Consider the following 26,465-nt stretch of genomic DNA (forward strand, 5'->3'; position numbering starts at 1 on the left):
TATAATATTCTACCCCATACCCTACAACTATAAATTTGGGCAATAGATGTATGTATATGAGAGCTATATCTAAATCTGAACAGACTTTTTTCGAACAGATCGTTTGAAAATTGTAGTTACTACAGCCATTAGAGTGCAAATTAGGCGATACATATATAAGGGAGCTACATCTAAATTTGAACCGATTTTGATGAAATCTTGCAGATATGTTAAGATCAATAATAAAACAATCCGTGCCAAATTTTTTTGCAGATCGGTTGAAAATTGTAGTTACTACGGCTACTGAAGTGCAAATTGGGCGATACATATATATGGGAGCTATATCTAAATCTTAACCGATTTTGATGAAATCTTGCAGATATGTTAAAGTCAGTAATAAATTATTTCGTGCCAAATTTTGTGTAGATCGGTTGAAATTTGCAGTTACTAGGGTCATTTAAGTGCAAATCAGGAGATATATGGGAGCTAAATCTGATGAAATCGTACAGATATGTTAAAATCAGTAATAAAACAGTCCGTGCCAAATTTTGTACAGATCGGTTAAAAATTGTTACTACGGCCATTAAAGTGCAAATCGGGCGGTATATATATATATGGGAGCTACATCTAAATCTGAACCGATTTTAATGAAATCACGCATATATGTTAAAATCAGTAACAAAACAGCCCATGCCAAATTTTGTGCAGATCGGTTGAAATCTGCAGTTACTACGGCCATTGAAGCGCAAATCGGCTGATACATATATATGGGTGCTATATCTAAATCTGAACCGATTTTTATAAAATCTTGCGTATTGGTTAAGATCAATAACAAAACACTCCGTGTCAAATTTTGTGCAAATCGGTTGACAATTGTAGTTACAGCGGCCATTAAAGTGTTAATCGGGCTATACATATATAGGGGATAAGAATTGCGCCCTCTAGAGGTTGAAGAAATCAAGATCCGAGATCGGTTTATGTGGCAACTATATCAAAACATGGACCGATATGGGCTACTAACTAATAAGGAGTATTTGTGCAAAATTTTTAGCGGATAACTTTATTCCTTCGAGAGTTGGCGTTCTTTTCGACAGACACAAGGACGGACATGGCTAAATCGACTTAAAATGCCATGACTATCAAGAATATATTGGGTTGCCCAAAAATTAATTGCGGATTTTTCATAAAGTTTGCGTTGACAAATTTTTTCACAGCTTGTGACTCTGTAATTGCATTCTTTCTTCTGTCAGTTATCAGCTGTTACTTTTAGCTTGGTTTAGAAAAAAAGTGTAAAAAAAGTATATTTGATTAAAGTTCATTCTAAGTTTTATTAAAAATGCATTTACTTTATTTTAAAAAATCCGCAATTACTTTTTGGGCAACCCAATATATACTTGATGGGGCCTTGGACGAATATTTCTAGGAGTTACAAACAGAATGACGAAATTGGTACACTCAACCAAATTTGTTATTTAAAACAGCAAAAATGTTTGCTAAGACAGCAGTTTTTTGTCTGGTGAAAATGGGAAAGCAGATATTACTCCTGCTTCAACAAACATGGGGCTGCTGTATTATCAAATATATCTTACTGCTATTTCCACTAACAAAATCTGCTGTTTTAAGTACACAAGTCTGCTGAATAAAATTTTATGCTACCTTTTATAGTTGCTAATACAGCAGCTCTATGTTTGCTGAAACAGCAGTAATGTCTGTTTTCCCATTTGCAGCGGACAAAAACTGCTGTTTTAGCAAGAATTTTTGCTGTTTTGTATAAAAAATTTGGTCGATGTCACACAGACAAACCATTCTTTGTATCAGATTCACTACTCAGTCAGATTTAATACTCAATCAAGGTTGGGTGGATTTGTTTTAAGTGCTATCTAGCAAACCACAAAATCATATGACAATATAAGCCATACAACTTGTCCTGCTTTAAACCCCCAACGATTATCAATATCCCTCTTGCATGCTTAAAGGAATAGAGTTGCCTTTTTCTTTCATTAGACATTAGGTTAAATTTTTATGCACCAGATATTTTTCTCTTTCAAAGTAAGTAGGTGCCACTGTGTGCATCTTTTATCTCCTGCTTTTCTGTTTTAGATGGATTTTGTTCTATTAGAATCACTTTCGAATTTTGGGAGTCCAGTTCGCAAGTATTGCCGAATCGCTGTGGAAATAACAAAGTGTCTGTCTTTCTCTCTGATTACGCTAAGTCCTTAACAATTGAGATATTTAAATGTAATCTTGCATAGATTTGACTTTTGTCCACACAAATGGTTAACTTGTCCAGTTTTACTTTGCGATTCAGGACTTTCTACATGTTTTTTTTTATTATATTCTTTGATGCTTCTTTTATCATAGTGTAGGCTATAGCATTGTAACAAATTTCACAATACCCCATGTGCAAAAACATGCGGCAGTAGCAGTACAAGTCACTACAAACTAAATGGTGCATTGTAATGAATTTCTTAGAAATACATAAATGACAACATATTGGACTAATGGAATTATGAAAACAGAATGGAGGTCGTCAAACAGTCATTAGACATCCATATTGTGTATACTGACTTCCAACGCACTATACGTATTTATGCTGCAGGATGGTGGACAGCAGGAGATGGTATCTCAAAATCAAGTAGGCAACCACAAAACATCTGTAAATAAGAAATTTAGGAGTATCACAAGGCAACTACAGTTAGCATTCGGCCATCATCCAACCTAACATATTCACCACTAACCACTTATATTTCAAATTATTTGCAAACAGTAGTAAGGACCAGATTGTGACGATGGTCTTTGTTCTTTGATATATATGGCTCTTTGGCAATTATACTAATCCCTTGAACAATACCTCATTTCATATTTTCTGGGGATTGAGGCAACGCTCAATGGATACATTAAAAAATTCAACTTTTCATTGTTGCTATAGCTCTTGTTGCTTGCTTCTTAATGGACTGGAAACCTTCAGTATATAAAAGATAACAGCCAAAGTGAAAGCCACATTGCTTTCGATTCTTAGGTTGCAGGATAAGACCAAGAAGCTATAGTTAACGAAATCTTCAAAGTTAGTTTATTTGAAACTATTAACCTATAATGAATTTATTAACAATGTTAGTTTTAGTTACCTATGGCTTGGCTATCTTCCCACAGGTAACTAAAAGTAAATTAAAAAAAAATTGAAGACCGACAAATATTTTTATGCTTTTTTTCTCTTCCTTTCAGATAACTTTACGTAAGTATGAATGAATTTTGTTAATTCATTCCAAGAAAGGTTAAAAATGAAAAGGGTTTCAAAAAAAAATTTATATGTATATAAATACTTTTAAACGACAACCTTAAAAACGCAAAAAAAACCAAAAAATTCTTTTTTAAGTAATACACTTTTTTTAATTTATTACATTTTTGATAACATTTTAAAAGGGTTTTATAAAGCCGATTTTGTGATACATATTACGGCCAAACGACTGAATGAATGGATTTTAACGAAATTAGCATCAACCGAAAGATATTTTAGAGAGATGTGGAGAATATATTATTTAAAATAATGTTCATTGGGAAAAGCCTCTGAAAATAAAAGAAGAAGAAGCGGAAACACAGCAAGTTGTTGTTGTTTTTTTACTTAGGCATCCGTTATGTGTGTGAATGCTATGCCATACTGAGAGAGCATAAGATAAATGAGAGTAATAGAAGCAACTGGTAAATGTGCGAGAGAAAGAGGGTTTTTATGAGTGTGATCCAGCAATGTCCAAAATGAAAATGTGACTGTATGTGTAAAATATTAAAATACTAACCCCCTGCAGACATTTTCTATCGTGCGAGTCACTAAATCTGCACTCAAGGAAGGGGAAACCATCTCAGACACCTCTGTGGTACACGCCTTACTTGATTACAGAACGCTAAGTAAACATGCATTTACTTATGTGTAGGGATTTTTGAGTTAACGTCACAAGCAACAACAAAAATAAATTTTTATACCGTCCACCATAGGATGGGGTATATATATTCTTAATGGTCATGACATTTTAAGCCGATCTAGCCATGTCCGTCCGTCTGTCTGTCGAAAGCACGCTGACAAGCTAACTTTCGAAGGAGTAAAGCTAGCCGCTTGAAATTTTGCACAAATACTTTTTATTACTGTAGGTCGGTTGGGATTGTAAATGGGCCATATCAGCTGCCATATAAACCGATCTTGGGTCTTGATTTCTTGAGCCTCTAGAGTGCGCAATTCTTATCCAATTGGAATGAAATTTTACACGACGTGTTTTGTTATGATATCCAACAACTGTTCCAAGTATGGTTCAAATTGGTCCATAACCTGATATAGCTGTCATTTAAACCGATCTTGGGTCTTGACTTCTTGAGCCTCTAGAGTGCGCAATTCTTATCCGATTGGAATGAAATTTTGCACGACGTGTTTTGTTATGATATCCAACAACTGTTCCAAGTATGGTTCAAATCGGTCCATAACCTGATATAGCTGTCATATAAACCGATCTTGGGTCTTGACTTCTTGAGCCTCTACTGGGCGCAATTATTATCCGATTTGAATGAATTATGGCACGACGTGTTTTGTCATGATATCCAACAACTGTTCCAAGTATGGTTTAAATCGGTCCATAACCTGATAAAGCTGTCATATAAACCGATCTTGGGTCTTGACTTCTTGAGCTTCTAGAGGGCGCAATTCTTATCCGATTTGAAGAATTTTAGCACGACGTGTTGTGTTATGATATCCAACAACTGTGCCAAGTATGGTTTAAATCGGTTCATAACCTGATATATTTGTCATATAAACCGATCTGGGATCTTGACTTCTTGAGCCTGTAGAGGTCGCATGATAAAGCTGTCATATAAACCGATCTTGGATCTTGACTTCTTGAGCTTCTAGAGGGCGCAATTCTTATCCGATTTGAAGAATTTTGGCACGACATGTTGTGTTATGATATCCAACAACTGTGCCAAGTATGGTTTAAATCGGTTCATAATCTGATATACCTGTCATATAAACCGATCTGGGATCTTGACTTCTTAAGCCTGTAGAGGTCGCAATTATTATCCGATTTGCCTGAAATTTTGTACGACGGATCCTCTCATGACCATCAACATACGTGTTTATTATGGTCTGAATCGGTCTATAGCCCGATACAGCTCCCATATAAATCGATCTCTCTATTTTACTTTTTGAGCCCCCAAGAGGCGCAATTCTTATTCGAATTCGCTGACATTTTACACAGGTCTCCAACATATAATTTAATTGTGGTCCAAACCGGACCATATCTTGATATCGCTCTAATAGCAGAGCAAATCTTTTCTTATATCCTGTTTTGCCTAAGAAGAGATGCCAGGAAAAGAACTCGACAAATGCGATCCATGGTGGAGGGTATATAAGATTCGGCCCGGCCGAACTTAGCACGCTTTTACTTGTTTTTCTTTTTCTAATATTATTTGTATTTTTTATACTCTCCACCACTCCTCGAAATATTCATATCAGACTCCATAAAGTATATATATTCTTGATCGTCATGGCATTTTATATCGATCTAGCCATGTCCGTTCGTCCGTCTGTCTGTCGAAAGCACGCTAACTTTCGAAGGAGTAAAGCTAGCCGCTTGAAATTTTGCACAAATAATTCTTATAGGTGTAGGTCGGTTGGGATTGTAAATGGGCCATATAGGTCCATGATTTGATCTTGGGTCTTGACTTCTTGAGCCTTTAGTGGACGCAATTTTAATCCGATTTACCAAAGCACGTGGAGTTTTGGTATCACTTCCAACAACTATGCTAAGTATGGTTCAAATCGGTCATATAAACCGATCCGGGGTCTTGACTTCTTGAGCCTATAGAGAGCCCAATTCCTATCCGATTTGGCTGAAATTTTGCATGACGTGTTTCGTCACAACTTTCAACAACTGTGCCAAGTAGGCCTGATAAAAGCCTGATGTGCTCTTAAAGTCAAAAAGCGTTTCTATGGGGAATTTATCAAGACACATATATTACATGCAACCGAAATGAGTTTCAGAAAAGCACCCCATACAATATTTAAAAGTTTTGAAAAATAGTCAAGATATTCAAAATTTATTTTTCAACAATTTTTAACATTTATTTGAGCTCCAATTGGTAGAAAGGTACATTTACATATAAACGATACTATACATACATACAATGTGTCAAAATTTTAAATTCGGTTTCTTGGTGAAAAAAATCCAATTTTTTTATTTTCATTTTTATAATTTTTTTATATATAATTTTTTTTTTTCGTGTCATATAATAGATTAGGTACTATTTTTAATTATAATGCGAATAATTGTCATGCATCTAACACTGTACACAATTAACTGATATGTAGTAATGTAGATTTTTGTTTACTTTTATATTGATATGTGAGAATGTATTATTATCAAATGATTTGAGTTTTGAGTTATTTTTAATAAATTAAAGAAATTTACAGGGCAATGGATTCGACGAGAGATGTGTGATATGAATTTGTGAAAATATTGAGTATTTTATACAAAACAAAGGAAAAAACTTAAAATTAAGCAGTAAACGAGTTCGAATAGTGAGAGCGAGAGAGTGGGTGGCGAAAGGGGGGAGTTTTCTATATCTCTTCAAATGGACTGGCAAGTAGAGACAATTTCAAAACTAATCAGTTGCTTGACACACGGCCCTTGTGTGAGTTCTACAGAGTTGCCAACACTTTAAAATGACATATCAATCAGCCTGCCAGAATAATGTCTTCAGTGATTTTTGGGAATAATGAAAGTTTATGTGAAATAATATTGTACATTAAAGGCATATAACGGTACATGACATGCTTGCCGCCCGGGGTGTTAACCCAAATAGGCAAACGGATTATATGCTGGCGGATAGAAACCTTGGAAGGGGTTGGCGGTGGGCTGAACAGGCACCGACGTAGTCACATACATAGTTTGCACAGTGGGCACCACTTGGGTTGAGTATAATGTGGTGTAGGCTGTTTTTGCACCAAAGGTCAATTTCAAAACTTTACTCTCGGTTTGTGTTACAATGGTCTGTTGCACCACTGGTGTGGTTATAGTTTGGAATTGTTGCAATTGTGGCAATAGGAATGGATTTATCGAGGTTGGTGGCAATATGGGTGTGGGCACTGTGGTTGTATCCACCACATATTCGGTTCTCTCCACCACACCCTTGGCCTTGGACAAAGTGCGATAAGAGGTGGACTGTCCATTGGTTATGGGCACAACATATGATTCCCATAAGGTTTCCAGCTTCACAACTGGACGTGAATTTGTTATAACATTAGGCATTAAGGGATTCAAGCTCTCCGTGGCCAAAGTGGGTAATATCAGGGCTGTCTTGTTATTATGTCCCAGACCTTCCAGATCCAAATGCTTGTTATTCGTCTCATGGCTTGAATCATGATGATTACCTTCGTCACCAAATTCCAGATCTAAATTGATTTCCGAACCTGCCTCATCTAAATTGCCTACAAAGTCTTGGAAGCCATTAAAGTCCTTGGTCTCCATATCGGGGGATATGGTTTTCACCACAGTTATCAAACTGGTTAAATCGATGGTTTGCACTAGCGTATGATAGGTGGTCTCATTCAACACTTCATTGATAATGGGCAATATTTGAGTTTTCAACTTTTGATTAACCACACTAAAGGATTCTGTTACTGTTTCCAAGTAAGGCGTGTAAGAGTCGTTGTGTATGTAGATGGGTGCCAGTGTGATAACACTGCCCATTAAAATACCATTGTTGGGCTTTTCAGAGACAGCTAAAATGTTTTCCGTTAGGGGTTCGTTATCGTTGCGCGGCTCAACAGAGGCTTCGGATGTTAGGAATTTCTCAATGGTGGAGGTTACCGTTATATAGCGGGTCTTCTTCAAAATGCCGGCCTAAAGAAAAAAGAAAAAAAAAACATTGGTAATACATCAAATATGGATGAAAAATAGTAATTGGTTGGGACATGTCTGCTCAGATTTGGATATATCTCCCACAAAAGTGATCCTTCGATTTCACATCTTGAGCACCTTGAAACCGCAATTGTTGTGTGATTGGGCAGAAATTTGGCAAGTAGTATTCTGTTACGACTTCCAAAAATTATGTTCATCTGATATAGTTAAATTTAAGCTCAATGATTAGACGCCTCCTATTTATAGGCAAATTCGAATGGTAAACTCCAGTTATAATGAACTTTTAGTTTTCCCTAATTGATTTTTTTACCCTCCTACTTGTTCTTAAAAATTGCCCAAATGAGAAGTCCATCGGATTGGCATCTGACGAATTAAACATTAATTGTGTGGGCGAAATAAAGTGCGGAACATATTTTTTACCTATTTTTGGTTTACACCAAGATTCAACAAAAAAAAAATTTCTGACATGTGTTAACATTCACAATAGGCAGATTTTGACGTTCTTAAAAATCTATCCACTTGATGTTTTGCCAAGTGACTTAACCTTCCTTAGTGAATCCTGGGTTTACGTGTGCCTAATGTGAGGGTGCCGAGTCTTGTTGGTACGTTCATGGTAAACCTGAATTTATTTAAGCAGGTTACGACAAGCAATCAGCCTACATACAATTTTGATTCCCTCCACCATAGGATGGGGGTATACTAATTTCGTCATTCTGTTTGTAACTTCTCGAAATATTCGTCTAAGAACCTTATATTCGTGATCGTCATGACATTTTAAGTCGATCTAGCCATGTCCGTCCGTCTGTCTGCGAAATCACGCTAACTTTCGAAGGAATAAAGCTAGCTGCTTGAAATTTTGCACAAATACTTCTTATTAGTGTAGGTCGGTTGGGATTGTAAATGGGCTATATCGGTTCATGTTTTGATATAGCTGCCATATAAACCGATCTTGGATCTTGACTTCTTGAACCACTAGAGGGCGCAATTCTTATCCCATTTGGCTGAAATTTGACACAAGGTGTTTTGTTACGACCTCCAATAACTGTGCTATGTGTGATTTGAATGGGTTCATAACCTGATATAGCTTCCATATAAACCGATCTTGGATCTTGACTTCTTCAACCACTAGAGGGCGCAATTCTTATCCCATTTGGCTGAAATTTGACACAAAGTGTTTTGTTACGACCTCCAATAACTGTGCTAAGTAAGGTTTAAATCGGTCCATAACCTGATATAGCTGCCATATAAACCAATCTTGGATCTTGACTTCTTGAGCCACTAGAAGGCGCAATTCTCATCCGATTTTGCTGAAATTTTGCACAAAGTGTTTTGTTATGACTTCCAACAACTATTCTAAGTATGGTTCAAATCGGTTCATAACATGATGTAGCTCCCATATAGACCGAACTTGGATCTTAACTACTTCAGCCACTAGAGGGCGCAATTTGTATCCGATTTGGGTGAAATTTTATAAAACGGCTTCTTCCATGACCTTCAACATACGTGTCCAATATGGTCTGAAGCGATCTATAGCCTGATACAGCTCTCATATAAATCTCCCGATTATGTTTCTTGAGCAACTAAAAGGAGCAAATCTTATTCGAATGGACTGAAATATTACTTAATGACTTCTACTATGGTCTTCACCATTCAATTCATATATAGTCCGAATCGGAATATAACTTGATATAGCTCCAATAGCATAACAATTATTATCCATTATTCTTTGTTTGCCTAAAAGGTGATACCGCGCCAGGAACTCGACAAATGCAAATAATGGTGAAGGGTATATAAGATTCGGTCCGGCCGAATGTAGCACGCTCTTACTTGTTTTCTTTGTAATTTGTTGACAATCAGCCTCATAAACGGTTAGACGGAGTCAAACGAAATACTATCAAAAATAATTGTGTTTTTCCTCATCTAAAAAGCTGAAACGATCCGGAAGGTTAGGTTAGGTTAAGTGGCAGTCTGCCATCAGACTCACTTAGACGTTTTCGTCCATTGTGACACCACAGGAACAAAAGAAGGAAGATGCCTTCTAGTTCCTACCGTTGAACCATCAAGATCGCTTTAAAAAGCCCAACAACTTGCAAAGTTTCACATCCGCTAAATCAAACAGGTTCTCAAAGAAATGAGAACCTAAAGTGTGGGACACACACACACAGAAGGTGTTCTATAGTCTCTTCTTCCTCGATGTCCCTACAGCTTCAGGAAAAATCGTTGCTGGCAACATTCAATGTGTCAGCATGTTTTCCGATTAGACAGTGATCGTCATGACGGACACAATGACTGAGACATCTGTTCTAGCCAATGACAGCAAACCAGTAGACCTCTTCAAGTCTAGATGAGGCCACATAGTTTTGGAATTATCACAGCCCCCTCTTTGTGACCATCTATCGTTCGTTGCTCTTCGGGCCTGGTCCTGAAAACTTAGCTTACATGTCGCTAGAGGCATACCCATAGATTCCAGTGTCCCTGGAGTGTGTAAGGTAGTTCCTAGTCTCGCAAGCTCGTCCGTTCTCCAGGGATTTAATGGCGGCCTATCCGAAAAGTCATATAAAAATATTTTTAATTGATTCAAATAATTCTAAATTTCAGAATTCATTCACTTTTGCTCGATATGACCACCTTTTGCCTTGACTATGCTCCGAGTTGGCTAAAAAACGAGTTATAAGCTGCACGAACGTGGTACATCTAGATTATTTCCATACATTATTGTCATTTGAATAAATAAAAAATATTTTCACATAAAAAAATATGGTCTTTTGTATTGTAAGCATTTCGTGTCAGCTACCCTGTACTTTTATACTATGTGCTATGAAATATGTGCTGTATTTGCTGTGTATTATTATTATATTTAATTTAATTGGTTTTAAATTCATTTTTCCATTCACAATAGAGGATTTCTGCGGATGGCCACACTTATTTGTGAATAACATATCACACATGGCAATCCTGATGACAGATGTTCTACACAAGCCTGCACTGGTAATTTATCCAGAACTTCGTTGTCCTAGATAGTTGTCATGTTCATACAAATTTCATTGCACTGCACTATATAGTACTAAAATAAAACACAGCTGTTTTACATAATCAAACGAATCATCCAAATCAGCTGTTTTTCATTATAAAATCAACAAAAGAACGAAACCTGCTGGTTCGCTTGGCCAAGACTTCGTTATGAGTGACTATTTTTGTCTGCATTAATGTTTTGATTTACCTGGAATATAAAAGGTTTCTTGATAGTCGCTATCTCATAATAGGTATCCCTGAAATCAGCCGGTGTAGATATTTCCACATTGATGGTCTCGGTGAAAAATTTCGCTTGTTTTCCCTCAGGATCGATGTTGTTAAGTATGGCTCCGTTTTGTGAACCCTCAAAATCCAAGTCACTCTGATTGTATATGACATTTTGATTGAGGAAATTCTCATTCAGCGGTGGTGGTTCTGGATAAACGTTAATCGCAGATACATTGCCCAAACCCAAAGGGCCATTTACTTCGACCGAAGGTTTGCGTATCGATACTCTGGGCTTGGGTGATGTTTTGTATTGCCAACGACCGGGTGTTCGATTTAGTTTCGTAATGTGTAAGTTATTGTTACTTTCCAAATCGGAATTTGAAATTTGAACTTTGGGTTTAAATGCACGCTTCACAGCGGCCTCAGTGGTTGTAGTGGTGGTGGTGATGCCCGCCGAGCCACTATATCTGGGCTTTGAAGTGGTTGAATGTTTGTTTTTATTTTTCCTAGAAACAAGAAAGAAACAACAAAACACAGAAACCAAAACGGAAGGGGAAAGGGAGAAAGCATAAACAACATTTAATAAATTTGATATTATAATTTTTTTTTTCTCTAAATTATTATATCACACTTTTGTATGAGTAGTGACAAAGCAGACACACCTTTTGGGTTTGCTTCTGGAGGTCGATGACGACTTGACAATTACCACATCTTCTTGAGGTTGCGGAGTGGTGCTGGTGGTTGGGGCTGAACCACGATGACCTTTTTTGCTGCTTTTTCTTGATGATGTGCTGCTGCTGCTACTGCCGCTACTACTGCTACGGTGACTGGTTACCTTAGAACTGGCGCTGATTTTCGGATGCTGTACAGGAGCGGCCGTTTTTAGTACCTGCAAAGTACTTGAAGGTCTTACCTTGTGCTTTTTGTTTTTATGCGATCTACTGCTGGAGGAAGAGGCCAAAGCGGTGGCTGTCACCTTTGTGGCCAGCACACTGCTGGTGGAGGGTGCATGTTTTTCGGGGGTTACCACCACTGCTGGTCTTGTGTGTTTGTTGCCGCCCGGCCGCAAGCTGACCACTCGATAGTTTTCTTCCACGTATTGAGGTGGCTGTCGCGAAAGTAAATCATATTCCGGATCATGAACCACATTGTCAATTATCGGTGACGAAGAGGTGGTCGGTGTTGGCGGAGGTGATGATGACGTTGTTGATGGCGATGAATGTGTTACAATTTTTGGTGGCTGAGCCGGTTTCTGGGGTGCCGGCGAGCTGGCTGGCGTTGATGGCGGTGCAGTTTCATGCAATGTTGTTGCTGTGGTTGATGTTTTGTCTTCACTCACTTTCGATTTCGTTGTGGTCGTTTCTTCTACACCACTACCTTTACTAACACTAGCACTACCACTACTACTGCTGCTGCTGCTTGCCTTTACCGTTGTGGTAGTAGTGGTTTTCAATTTTGTGGGACTAATCGTTGATTCGGGTTCTTTTGGTGCCACCACAGATTCCAAGGGATTCGTTTTAATCACTACAGGTGGCTCGGTTACCACTTCGGGTTGCAATGCTAAAAAGCAGGAAGATAACATGTCATAAGTAAACCAAATAAAATCGTGGTCTTAGAATTATGTAACACACTACTTAGGCCCACTTTCTCCATTGCTGTTTATAATTTACAGCGACATGTATGGGACAATAACATGTAACAATGTTTTATTTAAGGCAAGTAGCATTTCTATTGAGGAGAGCAGTTTGAGAAAGTGGTCCTTCTTATCAATTTACCTAAAGGAGGCGGTGCACTTTGTGGAGAAAATACCATCACTGTATTTCCTATGGTCGTTGTGAAATCCAGAAAGCCATATATGGTTTGTGTTAATAGCGGCACACCATCACTGCTGGAGAGACCAATGTGAGCTGTTGCAAAAGACAAAACATTTTTATTAGAAAGAAATTGGGAGATTTAATTATAGCAAAATTCTTAGTAGAGCCAAAAATGGTTAATTAAATGAAATCAAACCAAATGCAAAAACATAAATGGAAAGTGAAACAAATTAAAAATCAAGAGATGACATGACATCAACATTCAAACATAATCCTAATGGACAACGTAGAAAGAAACTAAGATTCATCGGGAATGGGGCAGGATTGCAGAGCCCCAAAAACATACAATTTCCTCTAGACAAAAAAAAAAAAAGAATAACACAAATTATAAATGTATTCCCTGATGGAAGGATGTTGGCAGCAATGATAGTTAAATTTAAAACAGTATATACAGGGTAGCTGACACAAAGTGGGAACATATTTTTTATACCCACCACCATAGGATAGGGAGTGTGTTCATTTAGTCATTCCGTTTGCAACACATCGAAATATTCATTTCCGACCCTACAAAGAATATATTTCGGATTGTCGTAAAATTCTAAGGCGACTTTACGATGTCCGTGTGTCTGTCCATCCGTGTATCCGTCAGTTGTAATCACTCTACAGCCTTCAAAAATTGAGATATTAAGCTGAAATTTGGCACAGACTCGTCTTTCTTCTAAACGCTGTTTAAGTTCTTGAATGGGCCAAATCGGACTATATTTGGATATAGCTGTCATATAGACCGGTTTGGCGATTTAGGGTCTTGAGCCCGTAAAAGCCGAAATTTTTGTTCAATTTCGATTAAATTTGAATCTGGAAGTTGTACTAGAGGCCCCGATATTCAAACCGAATATGGCCCATATCGGACCATATTTATTGTACATAAAGCTGCTATATAGACCGATATGCCGGTTAGGGTCTTAAGCCCGTAACAGGCGCATTTATTATCCGATTTCAACTAAATTAGAAAGACCGATCTGCCCATAAAAGCCGCAACTATTATTCGATTTCGCTGAAATTTGAAACAGTGAGTTTTTTTTAAGCCTTTCGTCGTCACACTTAAATGCGGTACAGATCGAACAATATTTCGATATAGCTACCATATAGACCGATCTGCCGACTGAGGGACTTAAACCCATAAAGGCCCCATTAATGATCCGATTTCGGTGAATTTTGAAATTGTGAGTTGATTAAAGCCTCCCGATATGCGACTAAAATATGGTTCAGATCGGCCTATCTTCAGATATAGCTGCCATATAGACCGATCTGCCGATTAAGGATTCGAAGCTCATAAAAGCTGCATTTATTATCAGATTTTGCTGAAATTTTATACAGTGAGTTGTTTTAAGCCTTCCGTTATCCGACACAAATATGTTGCAGATCGGACTATATTTAGTTATAGCTGGCATACAGACCGATCTGCTGATTTATGATGGCAAAACCCATAAAAGCTTTAATTATAACCCGTTTCCGCTGAAATTTGCAACAGTGAGTTATTTTAAGCCTCCCAACATCCAATACAAATATGGTGAAGATCGAACTATATTTAGATATAGCTGCCATTTAGACCGATCTACCGATTCCGGGTCTGAAGCGCATAAAAGCTGGATTTATTATCCAATTTCGCTTATATATGTTTCAGATTGGACTATATTTAGATATAGCTGGCATATAGACCGATCTGCCGACTAAGGGTCTGAAACTCTTTATGGATTAAATTATTACCCGATTTCGCTCCAATTAGTTGTTTTAAGCCTCCCGCAATCTGATCCAAATATGGTTAAGATCAGACTATATTTGGATAAAGCTGTCATGGAGACCAATGTTACAATTTAGGGTCTTAATCCCATAAAAGCGGATTTATTGCTTGATTTCGCCGAAACTGTAACTTGTATAAGAGTGCTAGGGACTTGAAAAAAATTTGATCCAAACCAAGCCCTATTTAGATATAACTATCCATGGTGGTGGATATCCAAAGTTCGACACGGCCGAACTTAACACATTTTTACTTATTTTTGATTCAAATGGCAAATATGTGTGGAAGTAATCTCAATTTTTAATTTTATTAGACTCCATATTAGAAGCAACTGATGCTAAGGCAGCCTATGGCTGGGCATTAACGACTTCCTAGGAGACATAGACTACGCGGATGACATATGGCTCTTTGCGCATTGCTTCAAGCACATAAAGCTGAAACTGGAACGTCTGAATGAAAATGCTGCCAAAGTATGCCTGAGGATAAACATAGTTAAGACAAAAATGGTGAGGATAGGAACATCAAATCTGACATCGCTCACTATAAACAACCATATCATTGAAGACGTTGAAAACTTCTCCTATCTTGGCAGCAAAATAACAAAGGACGGAGGATCGATGGCAGACGTCTTTCTTAAATTCAACAAAGTTTGAAGATGCAGTGAAATCTCACATAATACAAAAGTCAGGATCTTCAACAGTAGTGTGAAATCTATTTTAAAAAAGTATTTCAAATGAAGAATTGCAAATAAGAACAAACACTTCCCGCATCGATGCAGAAATACAGAAGAGAAAATGGACTTGGTTGGACCATATCCTATGCCGAGCGCGCGATGATAAAGAGAGACCATAGATTGGAACCCGCAAGGACATCGAGTGAGGGGATGTCCGAAAAACACAAGGAACCGCTGAACGAAAAGGGAATAGGAATCAAGCCATACATCGTGGAATCAAGCCAAGACTTTGGCCAACGAAGAGCTTGATGGAGAGAGCTTATTGATGCCCTATTTTCACACTGAATAGTTTACTATTGTCTATATTTTATAGTTATATATTTAATATACTCCAATTGTAATTAAAGAACAGATATATGTAATCTTAATTTCAAAATCGATTCACTTTTCCTCAATATGACCATTTTTTGCCTTGAAGATTGCTCTGAGTCGGTCGAAAAACGAGTTACAAGCTGCACGAGTGTAATCTGCCGGAAGTTTGACCTATTCTATACATATGGCTTTCTTTAGCGCATCCACACTGGTATATTTTTATACCCACCCCACCAACATAGGATGGGGGTATACTAATCCAGTCATTGCGTTTGTAACACCTCGAAATATTCGTCTAAGACCCCATAGAGTATATATTTTCTTGATCGTCTCGACGCCCTGAGTCGATCTAGCCATATCCGTCCGTCCGTCTGTCGAAATTCATGATAGCGATTGTACGCATAAAGCTAGCCGCTTGAAATTTTGCACAGGTCCTTAATATTGATGTAGGTCATTGGGGATTGTAAATGGGCCATATCGGTTCAGATTTAGATATAGCCGCCACAATTTTTGTCCGATTTGGCTGAAATTATGCATTTGATGTTCTGTCATGACTTCCAACAACTGTGCTAAGTACGGTACAGATCGATCTATAACCTGATACAGCTTCCATATAGACCAATCTCCCGATTTGACTTCTTGAGCCCTTACAAGCAGCAATTTTTGCCCGATTCGGTTGAAATTTTGCATGTAGTGTTCTGTTTTGAATTCCAACAATTCTGCATAGTACGGTCCAAATCGGCCAATAACCTGATATAGTCGCCATATAAACCGATCTCCCGATTCGACTTCTTCAGCCCTTACAAGCCGCAATTTTTGTCCGATATGGCTGAGATTTTGCTTGCCGTGTTCTGTTATGATTTCCAAAAACTGTGCCAAATACGGTCCAAATCAGCCTATAACCTGATATAGCGATCATCCTTGTTCGGTTCCTAGAACCATTAATTTTCGCTGGTTTGACAGAAGTTTGGTTTGTAGAATAAAATTATGCTCTTCAACTAAATTTATTTTGTATAAATTTTTTGCGGAATCCATGGTGGTTAGCACGCTTTTACTTGCTTGTATTTGTTTATTAACAATTCTTAAAATCAATAATCGAAATAAAATGAGATTAAAATTATTTTTATTGGTTTTTTATTTTGGTTCATTAGGGGGTGGAATATTCGTGGAATAAAGGTTAAGTATTAAAGTCAATAGCGGTTTGGAATTAAAACCAATAACAGATTGGTATTAAATCCAATACCAGTTCGGTCATAACGCTAATACCAAAAGTTACTAATAATTTAATATTTCATCCTTGGTATTACTTTGCTACCATACGGTGTTGCTTTACTATCAATACCGTATGGTACTGAAATGAGCACGTTTGGTATCAACTTTTCTCTGGTCGTACTTTCTAAATATTCATTTTTAAAACTCCTATTTTGTATTGTCTTTACTAAAGTTAAGTATATTTTATACATCTATTTGAGAAAAATTCCTTACTATCAAGTAAAAATTCTTGATCGAAGTAATATTTTACTTAAAAAAAATTAAATTTCAAATGTTTAATTAATTTTTTTTTTATTTAGGACAATTATATATAGGTGGTATTACAAAATTTCCAATATTTTCCACAAACCATTTGCCAATCAGAAACTGGGAGTAAACTTTTCACATATTAATGAGTGCTGTCCGATTCAAAATAAAGCTCAATGAAAAGGGACCTACTTTTTTATGGCCGAGTACGAACGGCGTGCCGAAGTGCGACGCCTCTTTGGGGAGAAGTTTTTACATGGCAAAGTACCTCACAAATGTCGCCACTATTAGGAGGGGTTAAGCACCGCTGAAAGTTTTTCTCGCCAGTATTCGATCCCAGGCGTTCAGCGTCATAGGGGGACATGCTACCCTCTGCCTCAAATATTGCAAATTTCAGCCAAATCATGTTTATATGGATCGGTTTATATGGGGGCTATATAAGTTTATAGACCGACAAGGATCGTACTGGCATGGATGTTGGAAGTCATAACTCAAGTCTTTGTTCCAAATTTTAGCCAAATCGGATGAAAAATTAGGCTTCTAGGGGCTCAAGAAGTCAAATCGGGGGATAGGTTTATATGGGGGCTATATCTCCTTTTAGACCGATTGGGTTTATACTTGAAGTGGATGTTGGAAATCATAAATCAAGTCTTTGTTCCAAATTTCAGCAAATGGACACCTACTCTATAAGCGTTAGTTAGTCAAAATCATTATGTGAACGCTCATCAAATTCTGAACCGAATATTTTGTGGTTTGATTTTCATTTTGATGCATGATTACATACCCGGTTCAGTCCGACCATTGCTTTACCTTACTTGTTAGTCAAGCATTGGTATGTAATTGTCAGTAATTCGATTTAGTAAATGTTTCAATATGCCACTAAAGTGAATGGTTTTTTCTGATATTGCTAGATCGATGTCAAATAGCAACTGTTTCCCTTTCATTGGCCACCTTTCTCTTTTTGCCCACCTCTCTCTATTACAACTGTAAATGTTGCACACATAACGGATCTAAGTCACAAACACAGCACGTGCTGTGGTGGGTTTTGGTTTAACCCAGTAACCACTTTTCACAATTGCAACAGCAATTTCAAGCGGTTTCTTGGATCATAAACAACCAATTAACAGAAAAAGTGTGCATATCAGAGTTAAAAAAAATAAATGTTGAGATTTAGGGATTTTTGTTCAATACACGATTTGTCTTCGAATTTCGAACTGCGTAATGCTGCAAAATTTTCTAAATTCGAAAATGAAGGAGTTACAGTGTTTTCGACCTTGAAAATGACCTCAAAATTTTAGGCCTAAAATATATCGATTTGTACGATTTCTTTATGCGATTTTTAGCTTGTTTTTTGAGGAAACAACACAGGAGTAACGTCAAACCTCATTTTTTGCTATAAGCTTGAAAGCTGCGTACTCAACTCAAAAATTTTTTTCGCTTTAAAAATTAAAAATTTTGCTAAGGTTACCCCCTTTGCTAAAAAAATGCAAAAAAAATAATTTGCTAAATTTTATGGTTTTTTGTTCATTACACGATTTGTCTTCGAATTTCGAACTGCAGAATAGTGCAAAACTTTCTAAATTCGAAAAAATTAAGGAGTTACAGCGTTTTCGACCTTGAAAATGACCTCAAAATTGTAGGCCTAAATTAAACCGATTTTTACGATTTCTTTATGCGATTTTGAGCTTATTTTTTTGAGGAAACAACGCAGGAGAAACGCCAAACCTCATTTTTTGCCATAAATTTGAGAGCTGCGTACTCAACTCAAAAATTTTTTTCGCTTCAAAAATTAAAAATTTTGCTAAGGTTAAAAAAAAGCAAAAAAATAATTTGTCAAATTTTATGGATTTTTGTTCATTACACGATTTGTCTTCGAATTGCGAACTGCGGAATGCTGCAAAATTTTCTAAATTCGAAAAAATGAAGGATTTACAGCGTTTTCGACCTTGAAAATTACCCCAAAATGTTAGGCCTAAAATAAATCGATTTGAACGATTTCTTCATGCGATTTTGAGCTTATTTTTCTGAGGAAACAACGCAGGAGAAACGCCAAACCTCATTTTTTGCCATAAACTTGAGAGCTGCGTACTCAACTCAAAATTTTTTTGTCGCTTCAAAAATTAAAAATTTTGCTAAGGTTACCCCCTTTGCTAAAAAAATGCAAAAAAATTAATTTGTTAAATTTTATGGATTTTTGTTCATTACACGATTTGTCTTCGAATTTCGAACTGCGGAATAGTGCAAAACTTTTTAAATTCGAAAAAATTAAGGAGTTACAGCGTTTTCGACCTTGAAAATGACCTCAAAATTTTAGGCCTACACTAAATCGATTTTTACGATTTCTTTACGCGATTTTGAGCTTGTTTTTTGAGGAAACAACACAGGAGTAACGTCAAACCTCATTTTTTGCCATAAACTTGAGAGGTGCGTACTCAACTCAAAAATTTTTTTTCTCTTCAAAAATTAAAAATTTTGCTAAGGTTACCCCCTTGCTAAAAAAATGCAAAAAAATAATTTGTTAAATTGTATGGATTTTTGTTCATTACACGATTTGTCTTCGAATTTCGAACTGCGAAATGCTGCAAAATTTTCTAAATTCGAAAAAATTAAGGAGTTACAGCGTTTTCGACCTTGAAAATGACCTCAAAATTGTAGGCCTAAAATAAATCGATTTGTACGATTTCTTTATGCGATTTTGAGCTTATTTTTCTGAGGAAACAACGCAGGAGAAACGCCAAACCTCATTTTTTTGCCATAAACTTGAGAGCTGCGTACTCAACTCAAAAATTTTTTTCACTTCAAAAATTAAACATTTTGCTAAGGTTACCCCCTTTGCTAAAAAAATGCAAAAAAATAATTTGTTAAATTGTATGGATTTTTGTTCATTACACGATTTGTCTTCGAATTTCAAACTGCAGAATAGTGCAAAACTTTCTAAATTCGAAAAAATTAAGGAGTTACAGCGTTTTCGACCTTGAAAATGAGTACCCCCTTTGCTAAAAAAACGCAAAAAAATTAATTTGTTAAGTTTTATGGATTTTTGTTCATCACACGATTTGTCTTCGAATTTCGAACTGCGGAATGCTGCAAAATTTTCTAAATTCGAAAAAATGAAGGAATTACAACGTTTTCGACCTTGAAAATGAGCTCAAAATTGTAGGCCTAAAATAAATCGATTTGTACGATTTCTTTATGCGATTTTGGGCTTATTTTTTTGAGGAAACAACGCAGGAGTAACGCCAAACCTCATTTTTTGCCATAAACTTGAGAGCTGCGTACTCAACTCAAAAATTTTTTTCGCTTCAAAAATTCAAAAATTTTGCTAAGGTTACCCCCTTTGCTAAAAAAATGCAAAAAAATAATTTGTTAAATTGTATGGATTTTTGTTCATTACACGATTTGTTTTCGAATTTCGAACTGCGGAATAGTGCAAAACTTTCTAAATTCGAAAAAATGAAGGATTTACAGCGTTCTCGACCTTGAAAATGACCTCAAAATTGTAGGCCTAAAATAAATCGATTTTTACGATTTCTTTATGCGATTTTGAGCTTGTTTTTTGAGGAAACAACACAGGAGTAAGGCCAAACCTCATTTTTTGCCATAAACTTGAGAGCTGCGTACTCAACTCAAAAATTTTTTTCGCTTCAAAAATTAAAAATTTTGCTAAGGTTACCCCCTTGCTAAAAAAATGCAAAAAAATAAATTTGTTAAGTTTTATGGATTTTTGTTCATTTCACGATTTGTCTTCGAATTTCGAACTGCGGAATGCTGCAAAATTTTCTAAATTCGAAAAAATGAAGGAGTTACAGCGTTTTCGACCTTGAAAATTACCTCAAAATTTTAGGCCTACACTAAATCGATTTTTACGATTTCTTTATGCGATTTTGAGCTTGTTTTTTGAGGAAACAACACAGGAGTAAGGCCAAATCTCATTTTTCGACATAAGCTTGAGAGCTGGGTACTTAACTCAAAAATTTTTTTCGCTTCAAAAATTAAAAATTTTGCTAAGGTTACCCCCTTTGCTAAAAAAAATGCAAAAAAATAATTTGTTAAATTTTATGGATTTTTGTTCATTACAAGATTTGTCTTCAAATTTCGATCTGCGGAATAGTCCAAAATTTTTTAAATTCAGAAAAAATGACGGAATTACATCGTTTTCGACCTTGAAAATGACCTCAAAATTTTAGGCCTAAAATAAATCGATTTTTATGATTTCTTTATGCGATTTTGAGCTTGTTTTTTGAGGAAACAACACAGGCGTAAAGCTAAACCTCATTTTTTGCCAAAAGCTTGAGAGCTGCGTACTCAACTCAAAAATTTTTTTCGCTTCAAAAATTAAAAATTTTGCTAAGGTTACCCCCTTTGCTAAAAAAATGCAAAAAAATTGATTTGTTAAGTTTTATGGATTTTTGTTCATTTCACGATTTGTCTTCGAATTTCGAACTGCGGAATAGTGCAAAACTTTCTAAATTCGAAAAAATGAAGGAGTTACAGCGTTTTCGACCTTGAAAATGACCTCAAAATTTTAGGCCTAAAATAAATCGATTTGTACGATTTCTTTATGCGATTTCTATCTTATTTTTTTTGAGGAAACAACGCAGGAGAAACTCCAAACCTCATTTTTTGCCAAAAGCTTGAGAGCTGCGTACTCAACTCAAAAATTTTTTTCTCTTCAAAAATTAAAAATGTTGCTAAGGTTACCCCCTTTGCTAAAAAAATGCAAAAAAATAAATCTGTTAAGTTTAATGGATTTTTGTTCATTACACGATTTGTCTTCGAATTTCGAACTGCAGAATGCTGCAAAATTTTCTAAATTCGAAAGAATGAAGGAGTTACAGCGTTTTCGACCTTGAAAATGACCTCAAAATTTTAGGCCTACACTAAATCGATTTTTACGATTTCTTTATGCGATTTTGAGCTTGTTTTTTGAGGAAACAACACAGGAGTAAGGCCAAACCTCATTTTTTGCCATAAACTTGAGAGCTGCGTACTCAACTAAAAAATTTTTTTCGCTTCAAAAATTAAAAATTTTGCTAAGGTTACCCCCTTTGCTAAAAAAATGCAAAAAAATAAATCTGTTAAGTTTTATGGATTTTTGTTCATTACACGATTTGTCTTCGAATTTCGAAATGCGGAATGTTGCAAAATTTTCTAAATTCGAAAAAATTAAGGAGTTACAGCGTTTTCGACCTTGAAAATGACCTAAAAATTTTAGGCCTAAAATAAATCGAATTGTACGATTTCTTCATGCGATTTTGAGCTTATTTTTTTGAGGAAACAACGAAGGAGTAACGCCAAACCTCATTTTTTGCCATAAACTTGAGAGCTGCGTACTCAACTCAAAAATTTTTTTCGCTTCAAAAATTAAAAATTTTGCTAAGGTTACCCCCTTTGCTAAAAAAATGCAAAAAAATAAATCTGTTAAGTTTTATGGATTTTTGTTCATTACACGATTTGTCTTCGAATTTCGAACTGCGGAATAGTGCAAAATTTTCTAAATTCGAAAAAATGAAGGAATTACAACGTTTTCGACCTTGAAAATGAGCTCAAAATTGTAGGCCTAAAATAAATCGAATTGTACGATTTCTTCAATCGATTTTGAGCTTATTTTTTTGAGGAAACAACGCAAGAGTAACGCCAAACCTCATTTTTTGCCATAAACTTGAGAGCTGCGTACTCAACTCAAAAATTTTTTCGCTTCAAAAATTAAAAATTTTGCTAAGGTTACCCCCTTTGCTAAAAAATGCAAAAAAAAAATAATTTGCTAAATTGTATGGATTTTTGTTCATTACACGATTTGTCTTCGAATTTCGAACTGCAGAATAGTGCAAAATTTTCTAAATTCGAAAAAATGAAGGAGTTACAGCGTTTTCGACCTTGAAAATGACCTCAAAATTGTAGGCCTAAATTAAACCGATTTTTACGATTTCTTTATGCGATTTTGAGCTTATTTTTTTGAGGAAACAACGCAGGAGAAACGCCAAACCTCATTTTTTGCCAAAAGCTTGAGAGCTGCGTACTCAACTCAAAAATTTTTTTCGCTTCAAAAATTCAAAATTTTGTTAAGGTTACCCCCTTTGCTAAAAAAAATGCAAAAAAAATAATTTGTTAAATTTTATGGATTTTTGTTCATTACACGATTTGTCTTCGACTTTCGAACTGCGGAATAGTGCAAAATTTTCTAAATTCGAAAAAATGAAGGAGTTACATCGTTTTTGACCTTGAAAATGACCTCAAAATTTTAGGCCTAAAATAAATCGATTTTTACGATATCTTTATGCGATTTTGAGCTTATTTTTTGAGGAAACAACGCAGGAGAAACGCCAAACCTCATTTTTTGCCATAAACTTGAGAGCTGCGTACTCAACTCAAAAATTTTTTTCGCTTCAAAAATTAAAAATTTTGCTGAGGTTACCCCCTTTGCTAAAAAAATGCAAAAAAATAAATCTGTTAAGTTTTATGGATTTTTGTTCATTACACGATTTGTCTTCGAATTTCGAACTGCGGAATAGTGCAAAATTTTCTAAATTCAGAAAAATGAAGGAGTTACAACGTTTTCGACCTTGAAAATGACCTAAGAATTTTAGGCCTAAAATAAATCGATTTTTACGATTTCTTTATGGGATTTTGAGCTTATTTTTTTGAGGAAACAACGAAGGAGTAACGCTAAACCTCATTTTTTGCCATAAACTTGAGAGCTGCGTACTCAACTCAAAAATTTTTTTCGCTTCAAAAATTAAAAATTTTGCTAAGGTTACCCCCTTTGCTAAAAAAATGCAAAAAAAATAATTTGTTAAATTTTGTTAATTTTTGTTCTTTACACGATTTGTCTTCGAATTTCGAACTGCGGAATAGTGCAAAATTTTCTAAATTCGAAAAATGAAGGAGTTACAGCGTTTTCGACCTTGAAAATGACCTCACAATTGTAGGCCTAAACCAAATCGATTTTTACGATTTCTTTATGCGATTTTGAGCTTGTTTTTTGAGAAAACAACACAGGAGTAACGCCAAACTTCATTTTTTGTTTAATTTTAAGAATTTTTGTTTTTTTACACGATTTATCTTCGAATTTCGAACTACGGAATACTACAAAATTTTCTAAATTCGAAAAAATTTAAGAGTTACAGCGTTTTCGACGTTTAGCCCAATGTTGTGTCAATTATCTGTCATACAATACAGTCGATGATAAGACTTTCAATTGTAATGCTGTCGATAATGTTATCACCATATGTATCATCGCTAATGTACATTGAAGTCTCCTTCCGTTTTAGATTATATTCAATGCCATTCAATGCTATGGTAATGGCATATTTTGTGTTTGAAATCGAAACTATTATTATATACGCAAACAGCAATTAATCATCACTGAAAAAATCTCAATATTTTTAAAAGTGTAACAAATATATGCTGAGGCAATTATCTCGTCCATTTGTTTGGTCATTTTTATTTTTATTTTCCAACTAGATCATCAACCAATAGCAGATCTCTTGTGATCCAAATGCGACTTCTTATGTCATACGACACAGGCAGCCAAAGAGCCAAACTAAGAAACCCATTCAAAGGTCACAAATGGTAAAGACAGCCATACGAGTGTTACGAATTAACTTTAATTTACTTTTGAATACCTTAACAAAAAAAAAAACATTTTGATCTATAAATTACACAAATATTACAAACAAATTAGGTTCATTTTTAATTTATGTCTTTGTTTTATTGTTTTGTGGCCTTATGATATGCTATCGCTGATAATATCGGATTAATTGTGTTAAGACTATTGAGATTTTAATTTGAATTTTTCTTGTTTATTGTTTAGGGAGAGGCATGTATTATGCTTATGGTCATTTTTTTGTGACGCCGCCACGAAAGAGAAAGGCCATGAAAGGCATTTTGTGCAAAATGTGAAGCATTTAACCGATTTGTTATGACAGCCATTTCACTAATCGCAACCCAGACAGACACTTATTGCTTGTGATAATGGTGTTGCCATCTGATTTTTTTTAGATGAAGCTAAACGCAGTCTAATCATTAAGCTGCCACACAGTGGGAGAAAATAAAAAAAAATATTAGTAAAAAAATATGCCTTGAAAGAACGATTAGAGATATCTCTTTTTGAAATTTGGAATGCTTTAAGCTGACCTCACTCGACCTCAAGGTTTATCTCCATATAGACCGGTCTGCCGATTAAGGGTATATAGCCCATAAAAGACGCATTTATTACACGATTTCGCTGAACTTTGACACAGTGAGTTGCTTTAATTCTCCCCTCATCCGAACCAAATATGGTTGAAGTCGGATCATATATAAATATAGCTGCCATATAGACCGATCTGCTGACATAGGGACTAAAGCCCGTAAAAGGCGCATTTATTGTCCGTTTGCGCTGGAATTTGAAGCAGTGAGTTGTATTCAGAAACCTTATATCCGACACAAATATGGTTCATATCGGATTACATTTAGATATCTGCCATATTGATTGATATGCCAAATTTCGGCTTAACATTCTCTAATGACAAAACTTCAGCCCTGGCCGGACCCCCCTCAAAATTATTTTTTTTTAAAGAAAAAATGTTTTTCAATTTTTTTTTTAAGAATTTTATTTTTTAAGACGAAATTTTTATAAAAAAAATAAAACTTTTTCTTAAGACTAGAATTTAATGACTACATTTCAATGAAAACTCTCTAAGCAACAACCTCGAGATTATTTTTTATTTAAAGCTAAAATTTCAAAAAAAAAAATTTGTGCCACATTTTTCCTATACATTTTTAAAGTCTTTTTATTATGCCTCTCTGTCCCAAATCACATTTTCCTAAAATTCCACTGAACATCCACTTCTCTCATATCAATGAGTGCAGTCCGATAGTCCGATTAAAGTTTAAGCTCAATGACAAGAGGTTTCCCTTTTTTTATGCGAGTCGGCATAGCAACATCATTTGGTAGAGAAGTTTTAACATGGGAGAATACCTCGCAGAATACCATGGCAGGCAGCATTAGTAAGGGGATAACCACCGCTGAAAATTGTTCTCACCGGGATTTGAACCCAGGCGTTCTGCGTCATAGGCGGACATTCTAACCTCTGGTGGCCTCCAAGATAAGTAATATTCGCACTCTGGACCCAAATACCTTTCATTTAAATCATATATTGTCTTCGAGCGGTCTATATGTCCGCTTGGGA

General features: G+C 35.8%; 1 protein-coding gene across 4 annotated transcripts in view; it reads right to left on the reverse strand.

Moving 5' to 3' along the window:
- Positions 1-6,246: 6,246 nt before the first annotated feature.
- Positions 6,247-26,465, reverse strand: part of LOC106083441 (uncharacterized) — a 34,015-nt gene continuing 13,796 nt past the window's right edge. For 3 of the 4 annotated variants that reach the window (XM_013246445.2, XM_013246446.2, XM_013246447.2), the window contains exons 3-6: positions 12,893-13,024; positions 11,780-12,677; positions 11,098-11,623; positions 6,248-7,859 (exon numbers count right to left, since the gene is read on the reverse strand). In XM_013246445.2, coding sequence (XP_013101899.2) covers positions 6,807-7,859; positions 11,098-11,623; positions 11,780-12,677; positions 12,893-13,024 — 2,609 coding nt within the window. In that variant the 3' untranslated portion in view covers positions 6,248-6,806. Of the gene's footprint in view, positions 7,860-11,097; positions 11,624-11,779; positions 12,678-12,892; positions 13,025-26,465 lie in introns of all 4 variants that reach the window. The other variant, XM_059369706.1, reaches the window with a different exon arrangement.

This window comes from Stomoxys calcitrans, chromosome 5 (assembly GCF_963082655.1).
Source record: "Stomoxys calcitrans chromosome 5, idStoCalc2.1, whole genome shotgun sequence".
Taxonomy (NCBI): domain Eukaryota; kingdom Metazoa; phylum Arthropoda; class Insecta; order Diptera; family Muscidae; genus Stomoxys; species Stomoxys calcitrans.